Consider the following 25,112-nt stretch of genomic DNA (forward strand, 5'->3'; position numbering starts at 1 on the left):
TTGACTCATTTCGGTTAGGGCCACTGGGATATATCAAAATGTCAGGTCGGTGCACATTACAATGTAGCCCATCCATAATTGATTTATGACTAAAATTGTTTGTTTCTCCATTGCAATATGATTCCGCCGGGAACTTGGATGAAAAAAATCTTAAGGTTCTTTTCATAAAAAAATAAAATATGTCATCCTCTTACTTTTCTGGATGGACTACGTTTCTGGCGCATGGAAGGAAATAAAGATCGCAAATGCCAAGTATGATGCTGTTGTGTTTTTCCTGTATGATTAAATCCCGTTTTACAATCACTTATGTATGTGACAGCAATTCATAGGTTGCCAGGGGTATTTTACTTCAGCAGTAATGTTTTCATCTCACAGGTCAGGATGCTGATGTTGCAAGTGGCATGTTAAAATGTCACTGAAGAAGATGCTGACGGGAGGAACCCTTGGACGCGGTTATCTCTTGTCTGATGGCGCCACCAGGAAATAATTTGTGAGAACACCGGACGGAAGTTCGCAAAGACTGCAAGCTTTCATAGGGGCAGGCAAAGCCAACACTGACAGTAAAGAAAATTGATAAAACTTTGCCCCGTTTAAAAGACCCAGGCTCCCCTTCCCTACCTTATGGCTACCAATTCAAACATAGATATAGAGGATGCGACTCAGCATCTTCGGGACATCTTGAAACTGGACCGTCCTGGAAATATCGCCGGTAAGTTGCCGGGCATAGGAGAGGTGGGAATCATCTGTAGGCCGCGGTGTGATGCTGTGTCGTTGTTGCGCAGCTAGCTAACTAACTAGCTAACGCTAAATGTTACCTTAGAGGTGTCTATTATCTTGCTAGCTAACGATTATAGCTTTTGGTTTCGGTTCATCTTTTTCGTAGTTGATTAGCAACCCAACTGCTATATAGAACAAACGGGTGTTAATTTAGTGACTTAACAAAGTTATTAACCCCTAATAGCACGTTTGCAACTAGTTAGCAAGCTAGCTTTAGCTTGTTGTGTGGTGCAGCTGGCTAACGTTGATGAGCTTGTTAGCTGAGCTCAGACAGTTAACTTATCGAGTCGCTGTCAACAGCTGTATTTTGCTTTTCATGGTAAATTTGCTATTTTACTTTTGTCTTGGCATTGCATGCTTTCGACTGGTGGAATGTTGGTGCAGGAGTAAGGTCACCAGCTTGTTCACAAAAGTTACCAAACGATACCTGCTGACGCGAAGTAGCCATAGCTAGCTATTTTTTTTAATTAATGTGTGCGTTATCTAGGTTGCAGGTGTTTGGGCAAGTCCTCAAGCGAACTGGTTAACCAGCTTCTATTTCATATTTTAGATAATTACTAACTACGTGAGCTTTTTGTAAGTGGGTAAACCTTGTATTCTGTTCTTTAACTACGAACGATATATGCAAATAGCTAGCGCGGCAGTAGATTAACAGTAGCTATATTGGTGCCAAGCTTGTAAATTAATGTTGTAATAGTTGCTAGTGGCACTGACATACTCCTCAGTTATTTAACTGGCGCCAAACGAGTTTGTGCTATTAACTGGGTCTATGTATGGTGTAGCTCGAGTTTGGAAACATATGTTTTACGTTTTTGGCAGAGGATAACATTAGGATAGTTATGTCTGCTCAAACTGATGGTGATTAACGGAGACATGTTTAATGTTAGCAATGTACCTAGTAGGTCATGAATCAAAGGGCACACTCAGGCTTCTGCAATGTCAAGTTAATTGTCGCTCTTCTCTGATCTCCAGACGCAATTACAAGTGATACTCCTAAAAAGACATCTTTCAATGGCGAGTTGAATGGGCTGCTTGGAGCTGAGTTCATCGGAACAGGAGACTCTACAGATATGGCTGGGGCATCAGGTCGCAGCCCAGAGAATCTTAACACAGAAGACTGCCAGACCATGTTAGTTCAAGCTCTCATAAATTCTATTTCTATACTCTTAATTAATTGCCTTTTATGTTCTTTTAAATGTTGGGCTCATTGGCAATGATGGGCAAAGGCCATGTAACTTGATGCGTGATGGATGGAGTTGTTGTTAAGCAGGGTAAATGGATATTTGAAAAACACAAATTCTAGACTAGAGTGATATAAGGAAATCTTTTTTTCCTCTTTGTCCAGCTGCCTGTCTGGGGATGATGGTTCCACTTGTGTTGCCATCACCTCCAGCCATGTAGAAATAGTGGCAAGTCGTGACTCCAGCATTGACAGTAAGGCTCGTGGAAGTAACAAGGTAAACTTTGTACTATAAACATTGGTACACCCTCTTGAATGAGCATTGTATTGTTTATGTTGTCACTATTAAATTGCTTTTTCCTACCTCTGTGTCCAAGTTGACTCATGGACTGATTTCCTTTGAAATTTCAGGTGAAGATACAGCCTGTGGCTAAGTATGACTGGGAGCACAAGTATTATTATGGCAAACTTATTGCGGTGTCCAACACATACTTAGCCTATGCCATCAGAGGTGAGTTTTATTTTATTTTATTTTATTTGTATTAATGTGTGTATGTTTGCGCACATGCAATGTTTGCCATCTTGCACGGGCTTAGAACTGCACCACTGATCCCCTAAAGTGGACGTAAAGAGCTTTTTAGCTTCACCATTTCAAATTAAGATTATGTGCACAATGCTGTGTTGACAACAGCAGACAAAAAAGCCACAGTCCGCAAAGGTTTCCCTCTGCTCTGAATTGGTGTCCTGAATAGCATGTGTTATGAGGGGGTTGTGTTCTAATAAAGGAGCCGGAGAAATCTGAACTCCTTTCTCCTGTTTCCTTGGTTTGACAAACTGTGTGCTTTAGCTAAACTAATGGCTTTAACACTTTATCCCCACATAATGTAATATTGCTGATATTGGCTTTGCTGTACTGAGTTGTCTGCTCTTTAAAATGTATTGAAGTATATAGCTGGGTTTCCATCCAATGAAATCAAAATCCTTCAAATTCACATAAAATTGTCTAAATCGCATAACACATTTATTCGCTAGAAGGAGGTGGATTAACTCCTGATGCCCATAGGATATAATGGTTATGGTTGATGGAAACAAGTTAATTTGCATTTGTTGTGATTTTATCAGGTGTTTCAGTTAAAGTTGTCCTGACAACGTTTTGATCCAACAGCTGTTCACAACTCCTCCCCTGATTAGGAGTGTGTCCACTTTTAATTTGCATAACACAGCAGAAGGAAACATGCACAGACTTGCATTTTCTTTAGCTGAATTTTCATAAATGCGCTTAAATATGTAAATTAGTTGTATGGAAAACCCGGCCTGTGATTTGTCTATAGTTTATGGGGCCTGAGATGCGCATGTGATTGTTGTGCCGTGCCGTTCAGAGCTTAGCCCAAACTCTCCCTCTGTGGCTCTCCTGACGCTCGGTTCAGGGAGATATAATCAACTTGCGGCTGCCAGACAGCATTCCATCTGCCATGACAATTCCTCAAACGGAGAGATTTCCCTTTGACGTTTTAATGAAATGAGGGATTCCGTAAATCATTTTGACCGTTTCAATGACGTGGGCAAGATTAGGGTGAGTTGAAAATATACTGGAGGGGAAATGAGATTTGTAGCAGGATGATAAAATGCTGAAATCAATGCAATACCTAAAAAAAGTTCCTGTTGTCCCGGCTTTTGGTAGCATTCTTTGCACTTCATTAAAGGTCCAACCACATGACTCACTGGCAGTGTTGAGTAATGTTTGACTGTCATGGTTACCTAGAGTTATTGGCTCATTTCACTAACAGGTCTTTTGAGGTATATTTTGTGGCTGGTTGGTGTCTGCCAAGCTAATAACAGTTTTAATTAACTAGTCTGTGGTCACATTCAGTGCTACAGGCTGAAGCATAAATAAAACTAGGTTAAATCTTCAGTCTCTAGACAACAGTTGAATAAGCACAAAGTGGTTTATACTTGTCAAGGAAGATGGGTAAAGCACAGCTCAGAAAAATCACACTTGTCTTCAGTATCATACAATTTCAGTGTGACCATCTTTAAAGTTTCTCAACATGGCATTGTGTATTCTGGAAGCATCTCATATCATGAGCTTTAATTTTAGTAGACCCTCATTCACAAAGGCAATTTGAGTTTTAAGAGCAATGCATAGTGTTGCTGATGCTGTAATTCAGTTCAGGAAAGAGCAAATTACTCCAATGTCTGTTGTGCAGTGTAATACCTAGCCAACACATATTGTGCTTTTTTTTTTTTTAAAGTCTCTGATGCACTCTGTGGATCTTTATGGAAGCTGGTGTCTCCTGGCTTTAATGATAATGCACATTCTACTTGGGCTGGGCGATTAATCGAAGTTTACTTTCAGTTACGATGTTGGCCTCCAAAAATTATGAAAACTAGATAATCAAGATAAAACGATTATTGTGCCGCATTCCATTTCACAATGATGCTCTCGTTTTGTCATGTGTGTTATAAATCCAGCTCAGCCCCTTCCTTTACAGAGATGCATTTTCGCCCCTCCCTAAAATCCCAAACTCACACTCAGCCAGGCTGTGGTATGTTTAGTTTAGCACAAGCTAAGATGACGGAAAGAAAGCCTTTGGTCAGCAAAAAGGTAAAACCAATAAATAAAATAAATTAGCGCCACACAGTTTAGTATTCATGACCCGTACCGTTACATTCATTAGCAAGATATTATCGTTTAATGCTACAGGCCTAATCTATGGGGCAAAAAACTAACGCCAACCAGAAATTCAGTCAGTGAGTACTGGATAAGACTAGTGGTAAAGTGGGAATTTGTAAACATGGAGACGTTAATGTCTAAATTATTCTTATGTGCATTGTAATGTCCAAATCTGACTAAACACAATGCTTGTACAGGATACGGTAAATAATCGTTTCGTTAGCTTAGAATGAGCCCTTCATATCTACATAGGGAGCGGGTCCTCTTTCATGGAGTCCGCCATGTTGCACTGCCAAGTATATTCTCTGTTTATATGTAATTGTTATATGTAATTGTTATAAGTCAGCTATTGATTGATCAGATTTTTAATTTTTGTACGCCTCTGTGTTGTCTGAACAGGTGCACACAACCACGCGATGATCCGTGTCCTGAGCCTGGGCTCGGCCGAGCGCACACTTCTCAAGGGCTTCACTGGCGCAGTCACGGACCTGGCCTTTGCCCACCTGGACTCCACCCTGCTGGGCTGTGTCGACGAGGCCGGCAACCTGGTCATCTGGCAGCTGACCAGCATCAGTGGAAAGATCCAGTATCCTCACCAAACAGATCTTTGCGTGAGAGTGTCCCTGTGCTGGTGTGCCTTCTCTCTGCCGGATAATTGGAATGGGTGCTGCTTGAATTGATGCTTAAAAAATTGTTGAACCGTCGATGTGTGTCTGGGTCTTGAATGGATTGTGTGTAAATGTGTCTCCAGACCCATCCCAACCAAAGTGCATAGACAGGTACATATCTTAGTTCTTAGCCAGAGATGGCCTCTCAGATGGCAGCAATTCAATTATTAACCATTTTCAGCCACGCCTTCTCAAAACACTGCCCTGGTGTATTTTGTCAGGGGAGGGGAGGTTCTGCACTGTGTGTGTGTGTGTGTGTGTGTGTGTGTGTGTGTGTGTGTGTGTGTGTGTGTGTGTGTGTGTGTGTGTGTGTGTGTGTGTGTGTGTGTCTAAAGCACCTGTGTGCTGTGCAGCACTTGCAAGCTTCTATACCCTTAACCCACGGTGCCTCTCAGAGACGAGGTGGTGGTGCACATCCGCAGACCGGAGGACACGCCGCTGAACTCCCACAGGAGGCTCATCTGGTGCCCCTTCATCCCCGAGGACAACGAGGAGAGCCCGGAAGAGTCCTGCCAGACCTTAGCCCTGCTCCATGAAGACCGAGTATGATTAACACTACACTGACTCTCATATTGACTGTAGATACGCATTGGTCTTGATGTGTTCTATTCCTGTCTGTTATTTTGTTTTGTCTTCTATTCAGTTGTGTTGGTGGGCATTGAGTAAACAAATGTATGAAGCGTTGGTGTTTTTTTTTTATTGTAGTCCTCCTTTTCCCACTCAACTAACTTTCTCATCTCACTTTACTCAGGCTGAGGTTTGGGATCTGGACATCCTTAAATCCAACCACAGCACCTGGCCTGTGGATGCCACCGATCTAAAAGAGGGCTTCATCACCATCAAAGGACACACAGCTGTAAGCAACTTCAAATGCATGGTTCTTCACCTGGTCTTACCTACGGTCTTATTTACAACAACTGCAGTTTTAAATGGCTGTTAATGTATTGGATGCAAACACCATTACTACCACTACTATTTCTATTTTGCTTTTGTCCAGCGCATAAGCGAAGGAGCTTTATCACCTGATGGCACCGTGCTGGCCACCGCCAGTCATGATGGCTATGTTAAATTCTGGCAGATTTACATTGAGGGACAAGATCAACCCAGGTGTGCTAATAAGAAGTAATTATACTCAGCTGTTCCTCTTTTCAAGCACACATCATTTCACTTATTCATAATGTTGTTACTGAAAATAAGCCTGCGGAAGTTGTAGCAGTTTTTTGTGTTGGAGGGGTGAGGGCGGGAGGATTTGGGGTCGGGTGGTGGCGATCCCGTTACAAATGACGGTATTTTACTCCACGCACAAATTCCTCAGATTCTGCAGTCTTATTCTCCAGTGTTCAAACCTAAACTACACTACTGATTTGACGTTTCCATCTCTCTGTGGTTTGCCAACGTCAGAGTATTTCTCACCCTCTCTTTACCTCTTGTAGATGTCTACATGAGTGGCAGCCTCATAATGGGAGGCCTCTGTCGTGCTTACTGTTTTGTGACAACCACAAGAAGCAGGACCCTGAGTAAGTACCCCTCAAATACAGGGATACACACTATGTTATGTCTGTCTGTATCTGTCCATCTCCCGTTCTGTGTTAAAGTTTAGTTATTGGGGATGTGTTAACCATAGCTTGTGTGCTTTTCCTATACGAGTGAGCGTCCAGCACATGCCGTCCATGAGCAGTGCTTTTCGCGGACTGCAGCTGATAGCAGTCACGCATCTGGACCTTACTGCATCTGTCATCTTCTCATTTGACCTGATTCCTTTGCTATCCCCTGCAGTGTGCCGTTTTGGCGTTTCCTGATCACCGGAGCGGATCAGAACCAGGAGCTTAAGATGTGGTGCACGGTCTCATGGACCTGTCTGCAGACTATCAGGTCTGTCCAAACACACACGCACGCTCAGATACCACACCTGAAAGAGTTCAAATTCACAGACTGTATATTTTATGATTCTAATAATGCGATCTATTTTTTGTTTAGGTTCTCTCCAGATACGTTAAACTCGATTGTGCTGCCCAGTCTGAAGGCCAGCCTTGATCTAGCTGCAGAGTGTCTGATTTTGACAGATGTACAGAGGAAGGTGAGCCTCTACCAACACTGCACGTTCTACACTTACCAAAGCCCCACAACAGTCAACATCCTCACCAACATGAAGATTTTATTGTCTGTGGTCTGTTGGTCTTTTTGGCCTATTCTTTTGTACGAGTGGGGCACCGTGAGAAATGTGCTTTTACTCCGGATTTTGATGCTTAGACCTTCATCTCTCTCTCTGCCCCCTCCCTCCCCCTGTTTGCCTGGCTCTGTCTGGCTCTGTTTAGGTGCTGTATGTGATGGAGCTGCATCAGGACCAAGAGAAAGGCCGTGCTAGCTTCACAGCCGTCTCAGAGTTCCTGCTCACGCACCCTGTGCTCAGCTTTGGCGTGCAGGAAGTTACACGCAGCCGACTGCGCCACACTGAAGTGCTTCCCCCAGACGAGGAGAGCGAGAGCCTGACTACAGGTCAGTTCCAATCTCATGAAACACCCTGCCAATTCTGCTAAAATAGTTTATAATTTATATAGATTGTCCAATTATTACGCAGTTTTATGCATATAATGAATGCTATGTTGGAGGACTCGGACTCCTTGAGATGTACTTTGTTTGCCTTTCAGAAGGAACCCAGGGCCCTATGGAGTCCAAGTCAGGAATCAAAATCAAACTGTACTGTGTTCACACAAAGTGAGTTCCCATCTGTTAATAATACATGACGTATTTCAAACTGGAAGCCTGCTTCACACTGCTACAGCACACTAGTACGTCTTACACTCCGAGCCATGTTAATGAAAGCTCACTGCTGGAGTGCAAGCAGTCCCTCCACATTAATAAACATATAACTAATACCGACAGTCATCAATAATTCAGCATTCTCATGGAGATGCGTTGTGTTGCTGGTTTGGCTTATCCATGTGTGCTGCATTTCTTCCACCGGCTCTTCCCTCCAGGTCCCTCCAGGATGTGCAGATCTGGTTCCAGCCTGACCTGAGCTCCTCCAGTTTGCTGTGCTCAACGCACTCTGGGTCACAGGAAGCCTTAGGTGAGTGCTAGAAATCTCTAAAGGGGGTAAAATGCGGGGTGTGTTGGGCAGATGGGAAATGGGAAACCATTGTTTTCAGTGATGGTGTGCATTAACAAGGTATGATAGCTACCACTGTTCTTTGGCATCGTAGATAACAGTTTAGGCTCATATTTTTGACTAATACTTAAAAAAAAAAAAATAATAATCTAGGATAATCATTTTGAAAGACCATACCAGACTTAAGCCATAAAGTATGTTTTCTGTACTACCTCGTATTAAACCGCATTTCTCATCCGATGAATTCAGTCATGAATTGTTCATTTAAACTTTGGTCAATGAAGAAAAACCTTGGAACTGTGCACAGCACATACTGTATCCCCTGCAGTGTTGTCAGTGGTGCGGGGTTTTATTTGATGAAAAAGATGAATCTACGTTAAGATAGACGTGTTGAGTGCTGGAACCATGAAATCTCCCATCAGCATGAATCAATCATAATAATGCTTTTCATGCTCTGTCTTTAAATGCATACTTTCACTGAACTGAAGGACTTTTAGACCAGGTTGCTCATTCTTGTTCCAGGCGATTTCATGTGCAATGGGTTTGTTTTTTCAGCAGGTTTCTCGGACAATCTGACTGACCTGAGCATGGAGGGCCTGAGCTCAGATAAGGACTCCGGCAGCGACTCCCAGAACGACCTGTGCAAGATCCCTGCCCTTCCCGCCCCTGCAGACTTCCTGAGCTCTGTGGGTGCCACCATGCCCAAACTTATGACCCCTGATGCCTTCATGACCCCCAGTGCATCAGTAAGTCCTCATCACTGCTATGTCCAAATGCCCATCGAAGTGACTTGGAAATCATAAATGGGGGTGCACTTAAAGCAACCTCATGAGGTGATCCTGATTTTAGCACCCTCTAGGGGTTTGGTCTTGCACTCTCCCGCCCCAACAAAAAACAAGAAGTATGACATTTTGGTATCTGAGCTATGATGGTTTATTTTGAGGTATTATTTTATAAATACTACATAGAAATGCTTTAATGTGGACTAGTACAGCAATTGTTACACTGTTCAGCAAATAGGTACATTTGTATTCTCTGAGAAATTTATTTGTGAATTTGACCCCTTAGCTCATCACCATTTAAAGGCCTAATCTAACCCAACCCTAGGTTTAACCATATGTCACCAGTCACCCCACCCGACCTTGAACCAGGGTCCACAAGGTACCAAGCCTGCACCCTGACCACAATGCCAAAGAGCCGGGCTCGTTGATATGGCAGTCCTAGCATATATTAACCGTAGTATCAGGGTACAGGTTTGGTACCCCCCAGACCCTGGTTCAAGGCCAGGTAGGGTGAGACGGCTCTCTCTCTTCGCCAAACTGTGCCTAAAGCAGAGTGCTGATCTGACCTTTCTAAAAATCAGCCATATGCAGGCTTTGGTGAATTTGAAGTATTTACATTAAAAACATATCCTTTTTAGTTAGTTCTGGTAATGTCAAGGTCAGTGTATTCAGTCAACAGGAAGTTCAAGAGCTGATCAGATATCCACATTTACAGTAGTTTACTGCAAATACCATGATGTTTTTTTTGCCAACTTGTAGTAGTTCATCTTGCAATGCACTGGTGTCTAACAAAGGGCCTCTTCCTCCCAGGTGCCGGCCTCACCAGGCAGCGGTGCCAGCAGCCTGACCATCGTGACGGCTATGAGCTCCGACAGTGGTGCCAGGTGGGCATGGACTTCTGACGTTAGCCATAGCACTGTGCGGAGAAGTGAACGGTGAAACACAGTGAAGCTGGTCTCCGCTCTGCAGTGCTGTCGGGCAGAAATTATTGCAGTGTTTGATTTGTGTTGATTGGATTACTTACATTTTCGGGGAGGGTTTCTGCAACATTGTTTGGTGGTGGTGGTGGTTATTTTGTTTCTGCTGTTGGTTCTTTGTGCATGTGTAATTATTGAGCCTTTTGTTGTGGCTAACTTCTGTGACTAACTTCTGTCTGTGTGGTGACTCTAGGGGAGGTGAAGACATGAGCCAGAGCCCAAAGCTGTCTTTGGACAGCGGCAGCAGTGGCCTCGGTCTGATTCCCAGCACCAGCAGCCCCAGGGCCAACTCCATCCTGATCTCAGGCCTCGGAGACATCCAGGTACAACACACACACACACACACACACACACACACATTGCTTACATGACCTCACATGATGGTTTAACCTCTGGCCATGTTGACAGGGATTTCAGCCTCTTGTATGGTCACGACCCTATTTTCAAATTTGTTCCATTTCAAGCCCTTAATGCACCTCGATCAGAGGCACATGTGCAGATGCAGTAATATAACTGTCCTCCCTCACCCTCGCCTCCATACACCTCTCTCCACTCTCTCTTCCCCTTACCCACATGCACACACACTCACTCAACACACACACACTCTTCTCTCTCACGCCCACTCACTCAACACACACACACTCTTCTCTCTCACGCCCACTCCGCAGCTTCAGAGTTTCTCTCCACCCTTGCCGCTCTCTCCAACTCTCCTGCGAGAGGCCTACCCCTTCAGTCACATGCCCCCCCTCACCTACCCCCTCCGCCCCCCCCAGGTACCTCCGCTTTCGATGGACCTGCAGGCCATGGAGCCCCTGCAGCCCATGCAGGTCATGGAGCCCCTGCAGCCCATGCTGCTGCTGCCACAGGCGTCCCCGACACGCGCCCGCTCCCCGGACGTCATCTCGTCCGCTTCCACCGCCATGTCGCAGGACATCCCTGAAATCGCCTCAGAGACGCTTCAGCGTGGTTGCCTGGCCGCCAGTGTTGCAGCCGCCGCAGCTGGAGATTCCATTCAAGTGTCCTCTCCAATGTCCCTCCCCGGTCTCCATGGTGATAGCATGGCTTCAGCCGCCTCAGCGCTGCACATGCTGTCGCCGCGTAACCGCTCGAGCGGGCCGGAGCTAGGGCTGCCCCCTCTGGAGCTCGTCCAGGGGGTGGGCCCCGTGGATGGGGAGCAGCGGCTCAGCAACACCCCCTCCCTGCTGGAGAACGCGTTGTCACAGGAGAACGCTGCTGCTGCTGCTGCTGCTGCTGCTGCTGGGGCCTCATGTGCAGACAACGGAATCAACCACACCTGGCCTGCCGCCCCGGATATCACACGGGAAACGCGCAACAGCCACAGAGACAACGGCATGGGAGACTGGTCAGTTGTGTGTGTGTGTGTGTGTGTGTGTGTGTGTGTGTCAGCATAAAACGGTGATACAGTGATAAAGGCCTCCAGGCCAAAACGTGTATATTGTAGTGGCGTCAGGATGTATAATTTATATTTGGTCTGCTCTCTGCAATATGATGTGATGCTTTAGTGCTCAGCCTTTGTGCTTTACTGTATTTTATGCTTTGACAGCCGCCTGTCATGCCAGTTTGACTGCTGGGATGTTATTCATTCCTGTGCTACCGCAGTTTCCAACTATGCTGAAACCTTACTGTTGTTTGAATGTTGTCTCCTCCTCCAGCTCCAGAGAAGAGTTGAAGGACAGACACTCGTCTCCGTACCACAGGCGTGCGTACCACCTTACCCAGAATGACAGTCAGGATGCCAGTGCAGAGCAGAGGTACCTCCCCACACATGCGCACACACACACACACACACACACACACACACACACACACACACACACACACACACACACACACGCACTCATCATCCCCTCCTAGTCAGTCTCTCAAGTACTCAACACAAAAACTGAGACCCATAATCTGCTTATCAGCCTCCAGTCGTCTCCACTCATCTCTCCTCAACCCATCTTGTGGCTTGATTGTGTGGTGCGCAGTGATCATGACGATGAGGTGGCGAGTCTGGCGTCGTCATCGGGGAACTGTGGCTCCCGCTCGAGCCACAGGCTGCCGGTGAAAGACTGGAAATCGTCCCCCAGGGGCTCCCCCAAACTCAAGCGGAAGAGCAAGAAAGACGACGGGTGAGCGAGGGGTTCCAGGGAGCACACGCCGGCACAAGGAAAAACGGCACACAAACACTCAGTGTAACATGTATAAGGGCAGTGTGTAGGACAATTGAAAGATGTTGCTGTTTTCCCCCCTTTCACTGCGCTACAACATCGTTAACCCTGTTGTTTATCCTTCAGCTTTTGAACTACGAGAACTAGAGCTAGCAAACTAAAATTTAAATCTGAACTAATGTCTTATCCTTTTCTCTTTTCACCAGAGAGTCCTCCCAGGTCCGGCAGGGTGAACACCAGGTGAGCCCCCTTTATCTTGTCTACTCTCAGCATTACCTCCCTGATTCTGGTCCTTCAGGAGAGACTCACTGTGCTGTTAGAATTTTGGTTGAGTTAAATACAGTTAAGTATACCAGAGAACCTGAAAATCCCCAGGCCAGGAGTGCAGGGCTTTAGAGGCAGCCTTGATGTGGCAGACAGCAGTGATGTCGCTCACTAATCCCTTGTAATCCAGGCTCAGTGAAGCGTGGACTATGGGCTCTGCATCCCTTGTGTTATGAGCACAAACCCTGCTTTCCCCTGTTGTGTGTTTTGCGCCTCGTCTGTCTGTCTCTGTCTGTCTGTGTGTGTGTGTGTGTGTGTGTGTGTGTGTGTGTGTGTATACACTTGCACGTGTGCATGCATGCATTATTTTTGTGTTTATGCATTGTGTCTTTGTTTTGTGTGCCTCTTTATTGTGTGCTCCGTATTTGGGTGTCTCCCTGTGTGTGTGTGTGTGTGTGTGTGTGTGTGTGTACCTCTTCTTACCTGTGTGGGGACACTTCTCCTTACCCGTGTGTGTGTGTGTGTGTGTGTGTGTGTGTGTACCTCTCCTTACCTGTGTGGGGACACTTCTCCTTACCCGTGTGTGTGTGTGTGTGTGTGTGTGTGTGTGTGTGTGTGTGTGTGTGTGTGTGTGTGTGTGCCTCTTCTTACCTGTGTGGGGACACTTCTCCTTACCCGTGTGTGTGTGTACCTCTCCTTACCTGTGTGGGGACACTTCTCCTTACCCGTGTGTGTGTGTAGATGAGCCCTGAGATGTATGAGGAGCTGCTGCTGATGTTGCGGAGCCAGCACCGGGACATCGCTGAGCTGCGTCAGAGCCAGCTGGAGCTGCTTCAGCGGCTCACGGGCCACATAGACAGCGTGGAGAGCACCGTCATGGTTCACATGGTCTCCCAGCAGGAGCAGCAGCGTATCCTTCCACCAGGGGGAGCCCACGCCACTCACACAGCCACTCGGCACAAAGCCAAACCTGTAGGGCGGGAGAGTTAGACACGCTGCACTCAGCACTGATGCTGCAGGTCGGCCTGAAGGCCTTCTAGAGCATCTGATTAAAAAGAGCTAGGCGTGTGGGATTGCTGTGGTATATTATTCACTGTAGGATTGTAGATTTCAAGAAGCAGGGTTTTGCACCTTTCAGTTAGTTGACTTGCATTTGATTAGTTTAATAGCATGGGCTTTGAGCATGAACATTGTCAGGTCTGACAGATACATTAATATTACTAATGCCATGTTTGACCTATATATTTCTTGATCAGCATGATGATGTTTGAATCCCATATATACTTGGTGAGATTGACACGGGGGATTGGCTCCTTAAAAGCAATCCACACAGTGATTCATTTCAATCCAGTGTGCCAAAATGTTTATGACACATTATTAGTGTCTAGAGAGATGCATTTCTACACTACTTTAGCGGATCTTGAGTCTCCTTTTAGAGGTTAAATGTGTCAGTGACATCAGCCCACCACTGGATTCCAATTCCAAGGCAAGCCCTCAAAGATTTTCACACCACCCCTCTAAATTTTGCTCTTGCATAACACCTGTCAACTCTGACGGGTTCCCCCAAGGCTGCACATGCCTGGGGCATGCCTGGGAGTGCTTTTTCTTCTTCTTCTGGAATTGGAATCCAGGGCACGTCTGTGTGTTTGTGTCCTTGACCACCCGTGGCGCTGCAGAACAACGGGTGGAGCGCATGCTGGTGGAGGAGCAGCACCGCCACCTGCAGCTGCAGGAGCAGCTCGCCCAGCAGCTGGCCCAGAGCCTGGGCACCACCCTCTCCAACCGCCTGGATAAGGTGTTGCGTGACGAGATGAAGAAGACCGTCCCACAGAGTTAGTGCCGCTTCTGAAGAGTTTTTGTTGTTGTTGTTGTAGTTTTTATTTTATTTTAACGCCACCTCCTAATGTTTCACCTCTGTATTGAACATACTCACCTTCCTTCTCTCACACACACTCACCTTCCTTCTCTCACACACACTCACCTTCCTTCTCTCACACACACACACACACACACACACACACACACACACACACACACACACATACAATTTTATCAGAACAATCACAGCAAGATTTCAGACACCTTTCATCTTTTCACCTGTAGACATGAGCCTGTGAACATAGGCGTATAGCTGAATTATTTTATTAATGAATTGTACTGCTCCACAAGAGAATTTTAGAATTTCTCTCTTCAGTCAGTTTGGCATTGTACCAAGGTGCAAGGGAAGCTATATACCTGTAATACACGCAGACACCTCCTGCTTCTATGTTTTATGTGGCTATTGGATAAATCCTATTTAGGTGAACTGTGGGGGAAAAAAAGAGATCTCAAAAATATTGCAAAGATTTATCCGGCCTTTTTGAGAACCTGGTGTGTCATTGATACAAGCTTTCTTGTGGCTAAGTGCTTTAATATTTAATGCATCTTGTATATCTTGTATATTATCAGGCTTTCTGTCCTCCGCCTTTGAAACCATACCTATAAGTCTCTTGGCAGCCGCACTCCTTCTCTGGCTCTTGAGCTCATGTGCATTTTTGTGTTTGTCCTGTCTAGCCATCGCCAAGAGCCTGGAGCCAGTCACCGGCCAGCTAACCAGCACCATCGCCGCCAAGCTCACCGCCGTGGAGGGCACACTCAAAGAAAATGTTACCAAGGTGGTCAAGTCAAAGGTGAGTGGCAGTTTGCTCAGCGGATGCCTGTTTAGGGCTCCAGTTAGTCTGTTAGGCAAGCCTCCAAAGACGTCCCATAACTGCATGTTGGTGTTTTTGCACTAATATGAGTAGACATGACGCGACATCAAAAGCCACTTCTATAAATACCCTCCCGCCATCCTACCCCCAAAAAAATCTTCAAATATATAAGATTTCAAAAATAATTTGTTTTTGAAAGGCAGTTTTGGGAATGTTGAAACAAGAAGCCGCTGTATCAAAAGGATTAGTCTGACAGCTCCCTCTGAAGCGCTGAATTATTCAGGGCCTTTCCACAGAAGCGCTCTGTGGGTAAAGCCTTCCATGGCATTGCTCACTCTCCCCACTCACACAAGCGCACACACAGTCGCACTCACACACAGTCGCACTCACTCGCACTCACTCTTCGTCTCTCTGACTTTCTCTTTCAAACTCTGTCTCTGTTTTCCCTAATCTTTTTCCTCTCTATGGCTCTGTCTTTATGCATTGTCACCAAATGTGTTTTTCTGTCAGTCAGTCTTAGTTTCTCCCTCTCCTGTCTCACCCTCTCAATCTGTCATTTTTGCTGTTTCTTTTCTCATTCCATTTGTGCCTCTCTCTCTCTTAGTAATCTTCATGAAAGGCTTTCATTTTCTCTCTCTCTCTATTACTCTTTTAAACTGTGCTCTTTTTCTGTAATTCAGTATTTCTCTCCATACCTCTCTCTGTCCAGAACACCACCGATGCCATTGGGCGCGCAGCAGCCGAAGCCATGCAGGGCCCCATCCAGGCGGCCTATAAGGAGGCATTCCAGAGCATCGTGCTGCCTGTGTTTGAGCGCGGATGCCAGTCAATGTTCCAGCAGATCAACGACAGCTTCAAACAGGGAACCCACGAGTGTAAGAACACGGGGGATTCTACCACCCAGCACTTGGGTTCAAATAATTTGAAATAGGTTTATTTTTTTGATTTGCTTTTAGATTATATAATGCCAGGAGTCAATTTTTTTTATTAATCCAGAGTCTCTCATTTGGTTGATCTTGTACTATGGTAAATATTACAGCAATTCTTTTAGAGCCAACAGTTGTAAACTTACCTCATCACGTTTCAAACGTCCACAGTACATAGGAATAGTGTTTGTGAGACTTAGTTGCACAGGATAGATGGGTAATGTATGGGCTTGTATGTGTGTGTGGAGTAGGCAAAGAACTGTGTGGTTATGTATGAGTGTTCAAGGGCTAGCAGTGTGCATGATTGTGTTTGGGTGTTTGCTGAGTGACTGCTGCTGCTGCTGGTGTGTGTGTCTGTCTGTGATGGATGAGTGTGTGTGTCTGCATATGCACAAGTGCCTTAAGCTGTCAGAGTGTGCGGTAAGTGTGTGTATACGTGTGACGTTAGAGTGTGCAGCGTGAGGGTCTGGTCTGTCTTAGGTGTGTGTGTTTTTGCTTCTAGTGTTCTGAGAGCGTCTTCTCTGCTGTCCCCTACAGACATCCAGCAGCTGGAGACCCATGTAAAGAACAGGAAGCAGCGGGAGCAGGAGGCACGGGACCCTGTGATTGGCCAGCTGCAGCAGATGATGGAATCCTTCCAGAACTCCACAGACCAGCTGGCCAGCACCGTGACGGCCAGCGTGCGGTCCGAGGTCCAGCACCAGCTCCACATGGTCGTGGGAAAGTAAGCCTCTTCTCTTCCCTCATCTTGTCTGTTTATCTCTCCTCAGTCCTCCCTCCTCTTCTCTTTTACAGTTTTTTGTTTTTCTTCAACCTGTCTGTCATGCTACCCCTCCTCTTTCACTTTCTCATTCACAATATTAAATATCTGCAGTTTGTATTCACTCAATTATACATTATATTAGTGTATATGTATATGAAATGTTATAGTAGACCCTGTGTGTGTATGGGACCATGTTGAACATGCAAAACAATAACTTTCATCACACAAGTCACATTCTCTGTTCTGTTCCCTTTTTAAATTTCCTTTAATAATGTATAACAGCGGTTGATTTTCTTCATTTGCGGGAAACGTCAAGCCGGTTAAACATAACTGCACAACATGTTTTTTTTTGGTAGAACTACATGTGTAAGGTCGAAATGGAAAAATGTAGGAAGTTGTTGATTGATCAGATGGTGTGGGCAGAGTCCTTAGCCAGCATTTTGAATCCTCTTTATCGAGTGGCCGGCAAATGGATCTCTGCACAAACAAACCTTAAACCAGGGTTTAATTCCTCCCTGCAAATTCAATTTAGCCCTGGCTCACCTTGAACATAATTCATGGCTTTCAAAGTGGTGTGGAGAACCACGATTAATATTCTGTTTGCATAGTTCTGGGAAACTGATTTGCTAATGATGTTTGTTATTATTTGGAATTTTCCCTTACTGCTCTGAAATTTACTTTCTGAGTTGGCCTTGAGCATAACCAGCTGTCTCTGTGAGCAGCTGAGCCTTTCATGAGAATTTTAAAATGAATGCTGTCCCTTTCTGTCCTCTCCCCCGTGTGTGTGTGTGTGTGTGTGTGTGTCCGTCCAGCCTGCAGGACTCAATCCTGACTCAGGTGCAGCGGATCGTGAAGGGCGAGGTGAGCCAGGCCATGAAGGAGCAGCAGGCGGTGGTGACCTCCAGCATCATGCAGGCCATGCGTTCAGCTGCCGGCACACCCGTCCCCACAGCTCACCTGGACTACCAGAGCCAGCAGGCCGCCATCCTGCAGCTGCTGCAGCAGGGACAGCTCAACCAGGCCTTCCAGCAGGTCAGCTGCCATCATACTCGCATACCATACTCACATACCATACTCACATACCATACTCGCTGAACATGACCAGACCAGCTCAACCAGGCCTTTCTAGTAGGTCAACTGCCATCATACTAGCATACTATACTCGCGTAACATAACCAGACCAGCTCAGTCAGGCCTTCCAGTAGGTCAGCTGCCTTCATCCTTACATAACTTACCCTGCCTAACCTCACCATGCCTGCACCAGGTCCTCCTTACCAACGCACACATAATTCTCAGGTGTGTCCACTCACCTAACCAAAACATACATGCCTATTAGGGATGCAATTGTACAGGGCACAAAGGCAGTTTGCAGCGCAATAAGCACGTTTTGGAAATACATTTTTACATTTACATTTGGTCATTTAGCAGACGCTTTTATCCAAAACGACGTACAAGGGAGAGAACAATCAAGCTACGAGCAATAAAGACCGTGTAACCATAGATACTATTTTTACATAGAAATAGAATAAAAGTGCAGGAATGTATCTGCTGTAAGTGCAAGTTAAGTACTAGTAGAAGTGGAAGTTAGGAAGGGAGGTGCTCTCTGAACAGTTGGGTCTTCAAGAGCTTCTTAAAGGTAGAAAATATAGGATAATGACATACCATGCTTCACATGAATGTACTGAACTGTAATGGACATGCTAAACCACTCAACATACCTTGTACCGTTGCATCCCTAATGCTTATATATAGTCTCCAAACTAGCCTTACAAATAAAGTATAGCTCAACCAGGTTTTCAGCAGGTAAATCACTGTACTTCATACTCACATACCCTCCATATTCATGTTGCATACTGAGCCAGTTTAATCAGGTTGTCCAGCGGATTGCAGGCTAAGTGATTTCGATATTGATTATTATTGATTGACTCGGTTTCTCTCCCTCTTCTCTTATCCTCCTCATGTCTGTCCCAATCTGTCTTTTTTTTTTTCTTCTCTGTCTCTCTGTCCCTGCCTCCCCCATTTCTGTCTTTTATCTTTCTCTCTTCTCTCCCGCTCTTTCCCTCCTTGTGTTCTTCCCTGTCGCCCACCTCCAGGCATTGTCTGCTGCTGATTTGAACCTGGTTCTGTACGTGTGTGAGACCATAGACTCTCAGCAGGTGTTTGGCCAGCACCCGTGCCCCCTCATCCAGCCCGTCCTGCTGTCACTCATCCAGCAGCTGTCCACCAACCTCGGCACACGCACTGAGCTCAAAATCAGGTAGAAAACGAACTACACCACCCCTCACTTTCACCCCTCCCCTCACTTTCACCCCTCTATCTCCAGGTCCTACTCAAGTACCACACGTATATACAGGCTGATGGCAGTGCACCTGCTCCAGTAGATCAGGTCCTTAAGCAGTATCTGAGGGTTGGGCCCAGTATTTTAATTCCTCAGTGGACGTCTAACAAAAATGGTCCAATTAAGCTTGCCCTGGTTAAATTGCAGTTCACAAACTGTTTGTCCTCGGTTGAAACACAAACAACCCAGGCCTTTTATCTCAGATTTACCCCGCGGTGGAGATGAGTCACAAAAACAAGGTTGCACTCCCTTTGGCCTCCGTGATATTCTGTCCACATTTAATCACATCAACAAAAATCCCTTTACACCCACACAAATAAAGCTCCTAATAAAACACCTGTACACAAGGTCCTGAAAGCCAGATCCTAAAGGACCCTCAGGACTATCCAAACACCAGAGGTGTCTGTCTGTCTGTCTGTCTGTCTGTCTATCTGTCTGTCTGTGTGAGAGAGAGAAGGTGATCTTTGGGACATCATTAAGTGGAATTTATAGTCCAGGCGACAAGAGGGTCTGGCGACGTCCAGCACCTGTGGATCTGTTGCTGAGGACAGACTGGCTTTGAGTGTAAATCGACTAAAAGCAACTCTGCTACCTAGCTAACTAACAACAGTTAACTAAAGGTTCAAGTTGGGTTGACCATGGAAGATGGGCAGAACAATCCTTAACGGCACAATCTTTAAACTTAATGGTCCCATCATTAACATGAAAAAAATATCTGCCCGGCAGTTAATTAAGTCAATGTTTAATCAGATATGAACTTTACAGCTGACACTGCTAGCCACTTAGGATACTAAAAACATTAACTAGCCAGATGGCCGTATCCATGTCAGCAAGGCAAAACATCAATGATATCTCTTCTCATCCAATCAGAGTGAGCAAAAAAAAACTGCGCTATTTAAATTTTTTAGATATACACAACAAGGTCTGCAACGCCCTAGCAGACACAAATTTTGTCTCTTTTATGTCATTTTTAGTCGAGCAACACTTGTCGCCTGGGCCATATATTGGTCTTTACGGCCTGGTCATCAACGCCTGTGGAGAACAGGGCTGTCTCATGTCCTTCCGCTTTAAATCCCTACCTTTATGGCCTCTACCCGACGCTAAACTGGGACATACCTCAGTCCTTAACACTTTGCCGTTCCTGACTACAGCCATTAAGCTCTCAGCAGCCTGGCGCTGGTCCCAAACATCCGCCGGGGGAGTCGGCCAAGCCCCCGAAGCCCAGGCCCATGCACGTACTGCCCGCTGCCAAGTCCCTTTACTGCCTTTAAAGACCTTGCTCTACCCTGCTCGTTACTGCCCCAACTACATCCTAAATAACCTAAAGCTCATACTACCCAGATGTTCCAATACATCACCATCTGTGTGTGTGTATCAATAACCATATGTTAAGTTTGTATGTTTAGTGGGCCAGCCTCAGAGACACATGAGGACATTTATTATTCAAGCAACATGAAAGACTAAATTCTCATTTGCTCAATTTTATGCTGATGAAAGTGGACACCCATGACATGCCTTTGTGTGTCCATTTTAGGGATTTAAGTGTAAATATTGGTCCATGTCCAATTTATTTGTTTATTTTGTTATTGACAAGGCAGTTGAGCCATCCCCAAGGGTCTAAGATATGAGCAGCATCGTTCCTGCAACCCGAAGGCTAATGGCACTTAAGCCCCAAGATTACAGTCAGGAAAAAAGCGTTGTCCTGGGGGCTTACATGTATTGGAGTGAGCCATGCAGATGTGAAATTATAACAATCTGATACGGAGCATCTTGGCTGGGCCATCTGGAGCGTGCGTGGGCTGCACACAGGACGCAGGTTATTAAGGTCGTTGTATTGCATTTCCTCCTTTTTTAATCAGATGTTCTAATCTTAACGAGTGGTTGTAAGGTAATTAAGATGACCTCTCTGGGATGTGTGTTCCCACCACATCAGCATCCAGCCAGCACAGGCATTCGAGTTGAAAGGCAGATGGCGAATATCTCCATTCAGACAGGTGGCCGCCCCTCTTAATCCTTACTGGAGGTTGCAAAGTCCCACAAAGGGAAAGTGGGAGAAAAAAAAAACCTTTGCTTTATCCCAGAATAGGCTTTAAGGATCCACAAACATGAGCAGCACACGTGGCATTGAGATACTGACACAGGGAGAGGAGCAGGGGGGGGGGGGGCGTTAAAACATGAAATCGCGCAAACATGTGTAGGACTCGCCCTGCGTGCCCTTTGCTGTTGACCCCCGTGCATTACTGGCAACATCCGTCCCGCCAGAGCGCCAGCACCACTGAAATTCAATCAATCTCCAGAGGCGGCGGGGGGAGTCCAGAGACAGGTGTATGGAAAACCCCGCCTCAGGCTAACCAGATTAGTGCTTTGAGGCAGACCAGTGATCCGACAGTGGAGATCAGAGAGCTCATTCCAGCACGGGGTCAAATACAAGGGGCGGGGGTGGGATGCCAATAGTGCAGGTGAAACAAACAAGAAAATCCATAATCTGCGAGGCATGAAGATCGGATGTACCATTATTTAATATGTTAATTGAGGGCTGTGCACTTAGCTCATTGTCACCCACACAGTGCCCGCCGAGCATCGTGCTGCCAATGCCATGGACATCAGGATGGGATTCATCCTTTAGACTTTGTTCTTACCAGGCCACACGAGGCTATGCTAGGTTACTCATGTAACTAACTCATTTAATTTATATAACTGATGCCCATTTAATTGCATTACTGGTCTTTCATATAAAAAACAACACAAGTCAAGAGATTTCAGTAACTTGCCGTGATTTTTCCTATAGTGGAATCTCCCATTGAACAGTATTGAATGCAATAAAAGAGAATGAATGTGTGACTGTGCTGACTGGCTCTCTCCTCCCCTCAGCTATCTGGAGGATGCCGTGATGAACCTGGACCACGGTGACCCGGTGACACGGGACCACATGAGTGCCGTTCTGGCCCAGGTGCGGCAGAAGCTCTTCCAGTTCCTGCAGCAGGACCCGCAGAGCCCGCTCAGCAAGAGGGCCCGTCGCCTGATGATGATGCTGCAGGGCCTAGTGGTCAACCACTAGCCCACACAATATGCGCACATACAGCCCTCCCAAACAATGTGCTTCGCAAACCCCCTCTCGCGAGACACACACACACACACACACACACACACACACACACACACACACACACACACACTTTCTGTCTCCCACACGGGGGCACATAGCAGCACCATTTACCATGTCCATGTAGGCCTGTTCATATACATCCTGCCCCTACACACACACACACACACACACACACACACACACGGGACTGTTTCACTTTTTTTTTTACCTTTCACCCTTGACTCCCCACCCAGCTGGTCTTCTGCAGTTGTTCTGTGATGGGATTTTGACAGGCTCAAATGGAGGAGATGGTTTAGTGTTAGTGCTTACTAGATTCTTTTTTTTTTTTGGCTGCACTTGCACTCAACATACCACCTCATCCTAAAGTTTGTAATTTCTCGTCTTATATGACGAGCTACATGGAAGAGAGAAGGCCGTCACTCTTATTTTTTTGCAAGTGACCATTGCAAGTCGCCTAACTTTTGTGTGCAATGCATCAAGAAGGCAGAGGCAAAAGAAAACCAAATGGACCTTTTCAGTGTTTCGCTAGGTTGCTTTGCTGGTTTGAAGATGTTCTGCAGAGTAATTCAGCTCTCCCAAACAGACAGAACTGCAGTGAGAACTGCAGCTCTATAGAGATCTCTTCTTTTCCCTCACTGCTAAATTTTCATTTCATTTTTGCCAGGTTTTCTTTTTTGTTTCATGAGCTAAAAGGAATAACAAGGTACATATGCACAGGATGTTGCCTCTACCAGAGACAAGGAGTTTATTTCTTTAGCCATCCCCTTGCGTTACAGACATTTCCATCTTGTTGAAAAGTAGTTCTGTTTTGTGTGCGATGGGGGTGTATTTCCTGTAGGACTGACTACTTTTTGCATAGACTTTACAAAACTGTACAGTGTTCATATGTTAGTGTAAGTTCTTTCCTGCTTTGTTTTTATGTGTTAGTTAAAGCAGGAGACTGCAGCGCCATGTACATTAGTCAATCAAGATGATTGTGACGTCCAGGCAAACAGGAAAATGGCCGTCCATGTTTTTTGTGTGTCCCCCCCTTTCTCCAGGGTCTGCATACACATCCTCAGAATCCACCAGCTTCTTACATTATTCACACTCTCCGCATATGTTGGAGTCATTCAAGTCGTACTTATTTTTGTCTGGTCGGTAGTTAAAAACAAATTAAGTTGTTTTCCATAGCAAATCGAGCAAGATTAGTTGTTACTAAGAGAGATGTCAGACTCTATTTGTAAGTGTGCAGTTTTCGCTTTAGTCCGTAGAGGGCAGTAAATATGGTATTTAACTAGGTTTGTTATTTATCATGCTATTTTTACAGCTGCTTTTTCTCTTCACTATCTTTTGTAAATTTTCCACAATTTGCAAGACTATTGTTTCTCTTAAAGGTACTGAGTCATCGTGGCCTTTAAAGATATTTTTTTTCCCCACTTACTCTCAACAACCCTCCCCACCCCCCAAGGAGGATTTATTGATTGTGATGTCAAATTGGATATTAAAACTGAATATAGCTCCCATAACCTGGACTATAACCTTAACAGAAAGTGCCTTAACAATGTTCTAGTCTGAGTGGTAAATTGTTCCCTTAATATACATTAGTGCCATTTAGGGTAGAAGGATATTCTTTAACAGAAGAGATGGTAAAATGTAGTCATATGGAGAGAGGAGTGGCACTGGTTTAATGAAACTGTTTGCAAGTCTTACAGATGGTCCGTTTGCTTTGGGTATTGTCCATATTTTAAATCATCGCATTGATGTTCTGACTTCTCTGTCGCTGATGAACAAGCCTTTTCAGTCAGCACTTGTATTATTTGCTAATGAAAATTTTGATTTCTCGTTTTGGGTTTTAAGACCAAGGAACCAGCCCTTGTTCTATGTCTATCTACCACATACTCATTGTCAGCAAGACAATGAGAATGTGGTAGACATCTACCACCCTTGAAAATAGCGAAATCCCACTTGTTTCTTTGCCTCAGTAGATATTGTAACGTTATGGCACACACTAAGGGTTTTTTTGTTGTTATGCTGGTAGGCCGGATTAAACTAAATAATGATTGAGCTCAGCATGATAAGGAGCTGTGCTTATTTAAATTAATGTGAGCCTGGTCTGACTTGGCTAGCAAATTTTTTTTGTTGACGGAAAGGATCGGTGCACTAAACCACGACTTTCTTGGTTAGATTCCATCTAAGAAACAACCTTTGGTCAAATAGCTTGACTATCTGTATGTTTTAGCTACTGGAAGGTTAACCCCTCGGATTGTTGAAGCAACCCCTTACTGTTTTTCCATTAGTTAAAATGAACGTTATTCTTACATAATGCAGGTTTCGACCAGCAATTGTAGTGTATAAATCAAGATTTTCCTTCCAACGCTGTTTTTCATTAATATTGATACGTATCAGGGTTAGCAACAAATACGTGAATGTCCTATCGAGGCTTGCACATAACGCTATATAAATATATCTATTTTCCTCTCAAAACGTTGCATATTAAGATTTAGCTCTTGTTTTGTGTATGAACAGTTTTGATCGTTTTGTCATTTTTCCATTGTTTTGTTTCTCGTGCTTGGACTATGTTGTATATTTTACACCTGTTTCTTTTACCCTAGACGTTTTGGAATAAAAAAAGAAAATCACAATGTTCAAGCTGTTGTTTGGTCTACATTCCTTTTAATTTCTATAAAATCTACAGGCTGGCA

The 25,112-nt window shown here is 45.1% G+C and overlaps 1 protein-coding gene across 6 annotated transcripts; it reads left to right on the forward strand.

The window, feature by feature from the left end:
* Positions 1-380: 380 nt before the first annotated feature.
* On the forward strand, positions 381-25,056 carry edc4 (enhancer of mRNA decapping 4). Of its 6 annotated transcripts, none has more exons than XM_012832390.3 (29): positions 381-709; positions 1,750-1,906; positions 2,123-2,234; positions 2,369-2,468; positions 5,031-5,217; positions 5,695-5,842; positions 6,051-6,155; positions 6,297-6,406; positions 6,733-6,816; positions 7,076-7,171; positions 7,277-7,376; positions 7,615-7,795; positions 7,948-8,014; positions 8,278-8,369; positions 8,967-9,154; positions 10,001-10,074; positions 10,361-10,490; positions 10,941-11,530; positions 11,841-11,939; positions 12,096-12,302; positions 12,548-12,581; positions 13,347-13,515; positions 14,282-14,437; positions 15,159-15,274; positions 16,005-16,170; positions 16,759-16,945; positions 17,797-18,016; positions 19,078-19,241; positions 22,194-25,056. In XM_012832390.3, exons 1-29 carry the CDS (start codon positions 622-624, stop codon positions 22,378-22,380), a joined length of 4,314 nt encoding a protein of 1,437 aa, XP_012687844.2. In that variant the 5' UTR covers positions 381-621; the 3' UTR covers positions 22,381-25,056. The 6 variants fall into 6 exon arrangements, with proteins under 6 accessions (XP_012687844.2, XP_031420250.1, XP_012687843.2 ...); XM_031564390.2 differs by having other exon boundaries at positions 382-709; positions 8,964-9,154; XM_012832389.3 differs by having other exon boundaries at positions 384-709; positions 6,297-6,421.
* The last annotated feature ends 56 nt before the right edge of the window (positions 25,057-25,112 follow it).

Source organism: Clupea harengus, chromosome 3 (genome assembly GCF_900700415.2).
Source record: "Clupea harengus chromosome 3, Ch_v2.0.2, whole genome shotgun sequence".
In the NCBI taxonomy this organism is placed as follows: Eukaryota; Metazoa; Chordata; class Actinopteri; order Clupeiformes; family Clupeidae; genus Clupea; species Clupea harengus.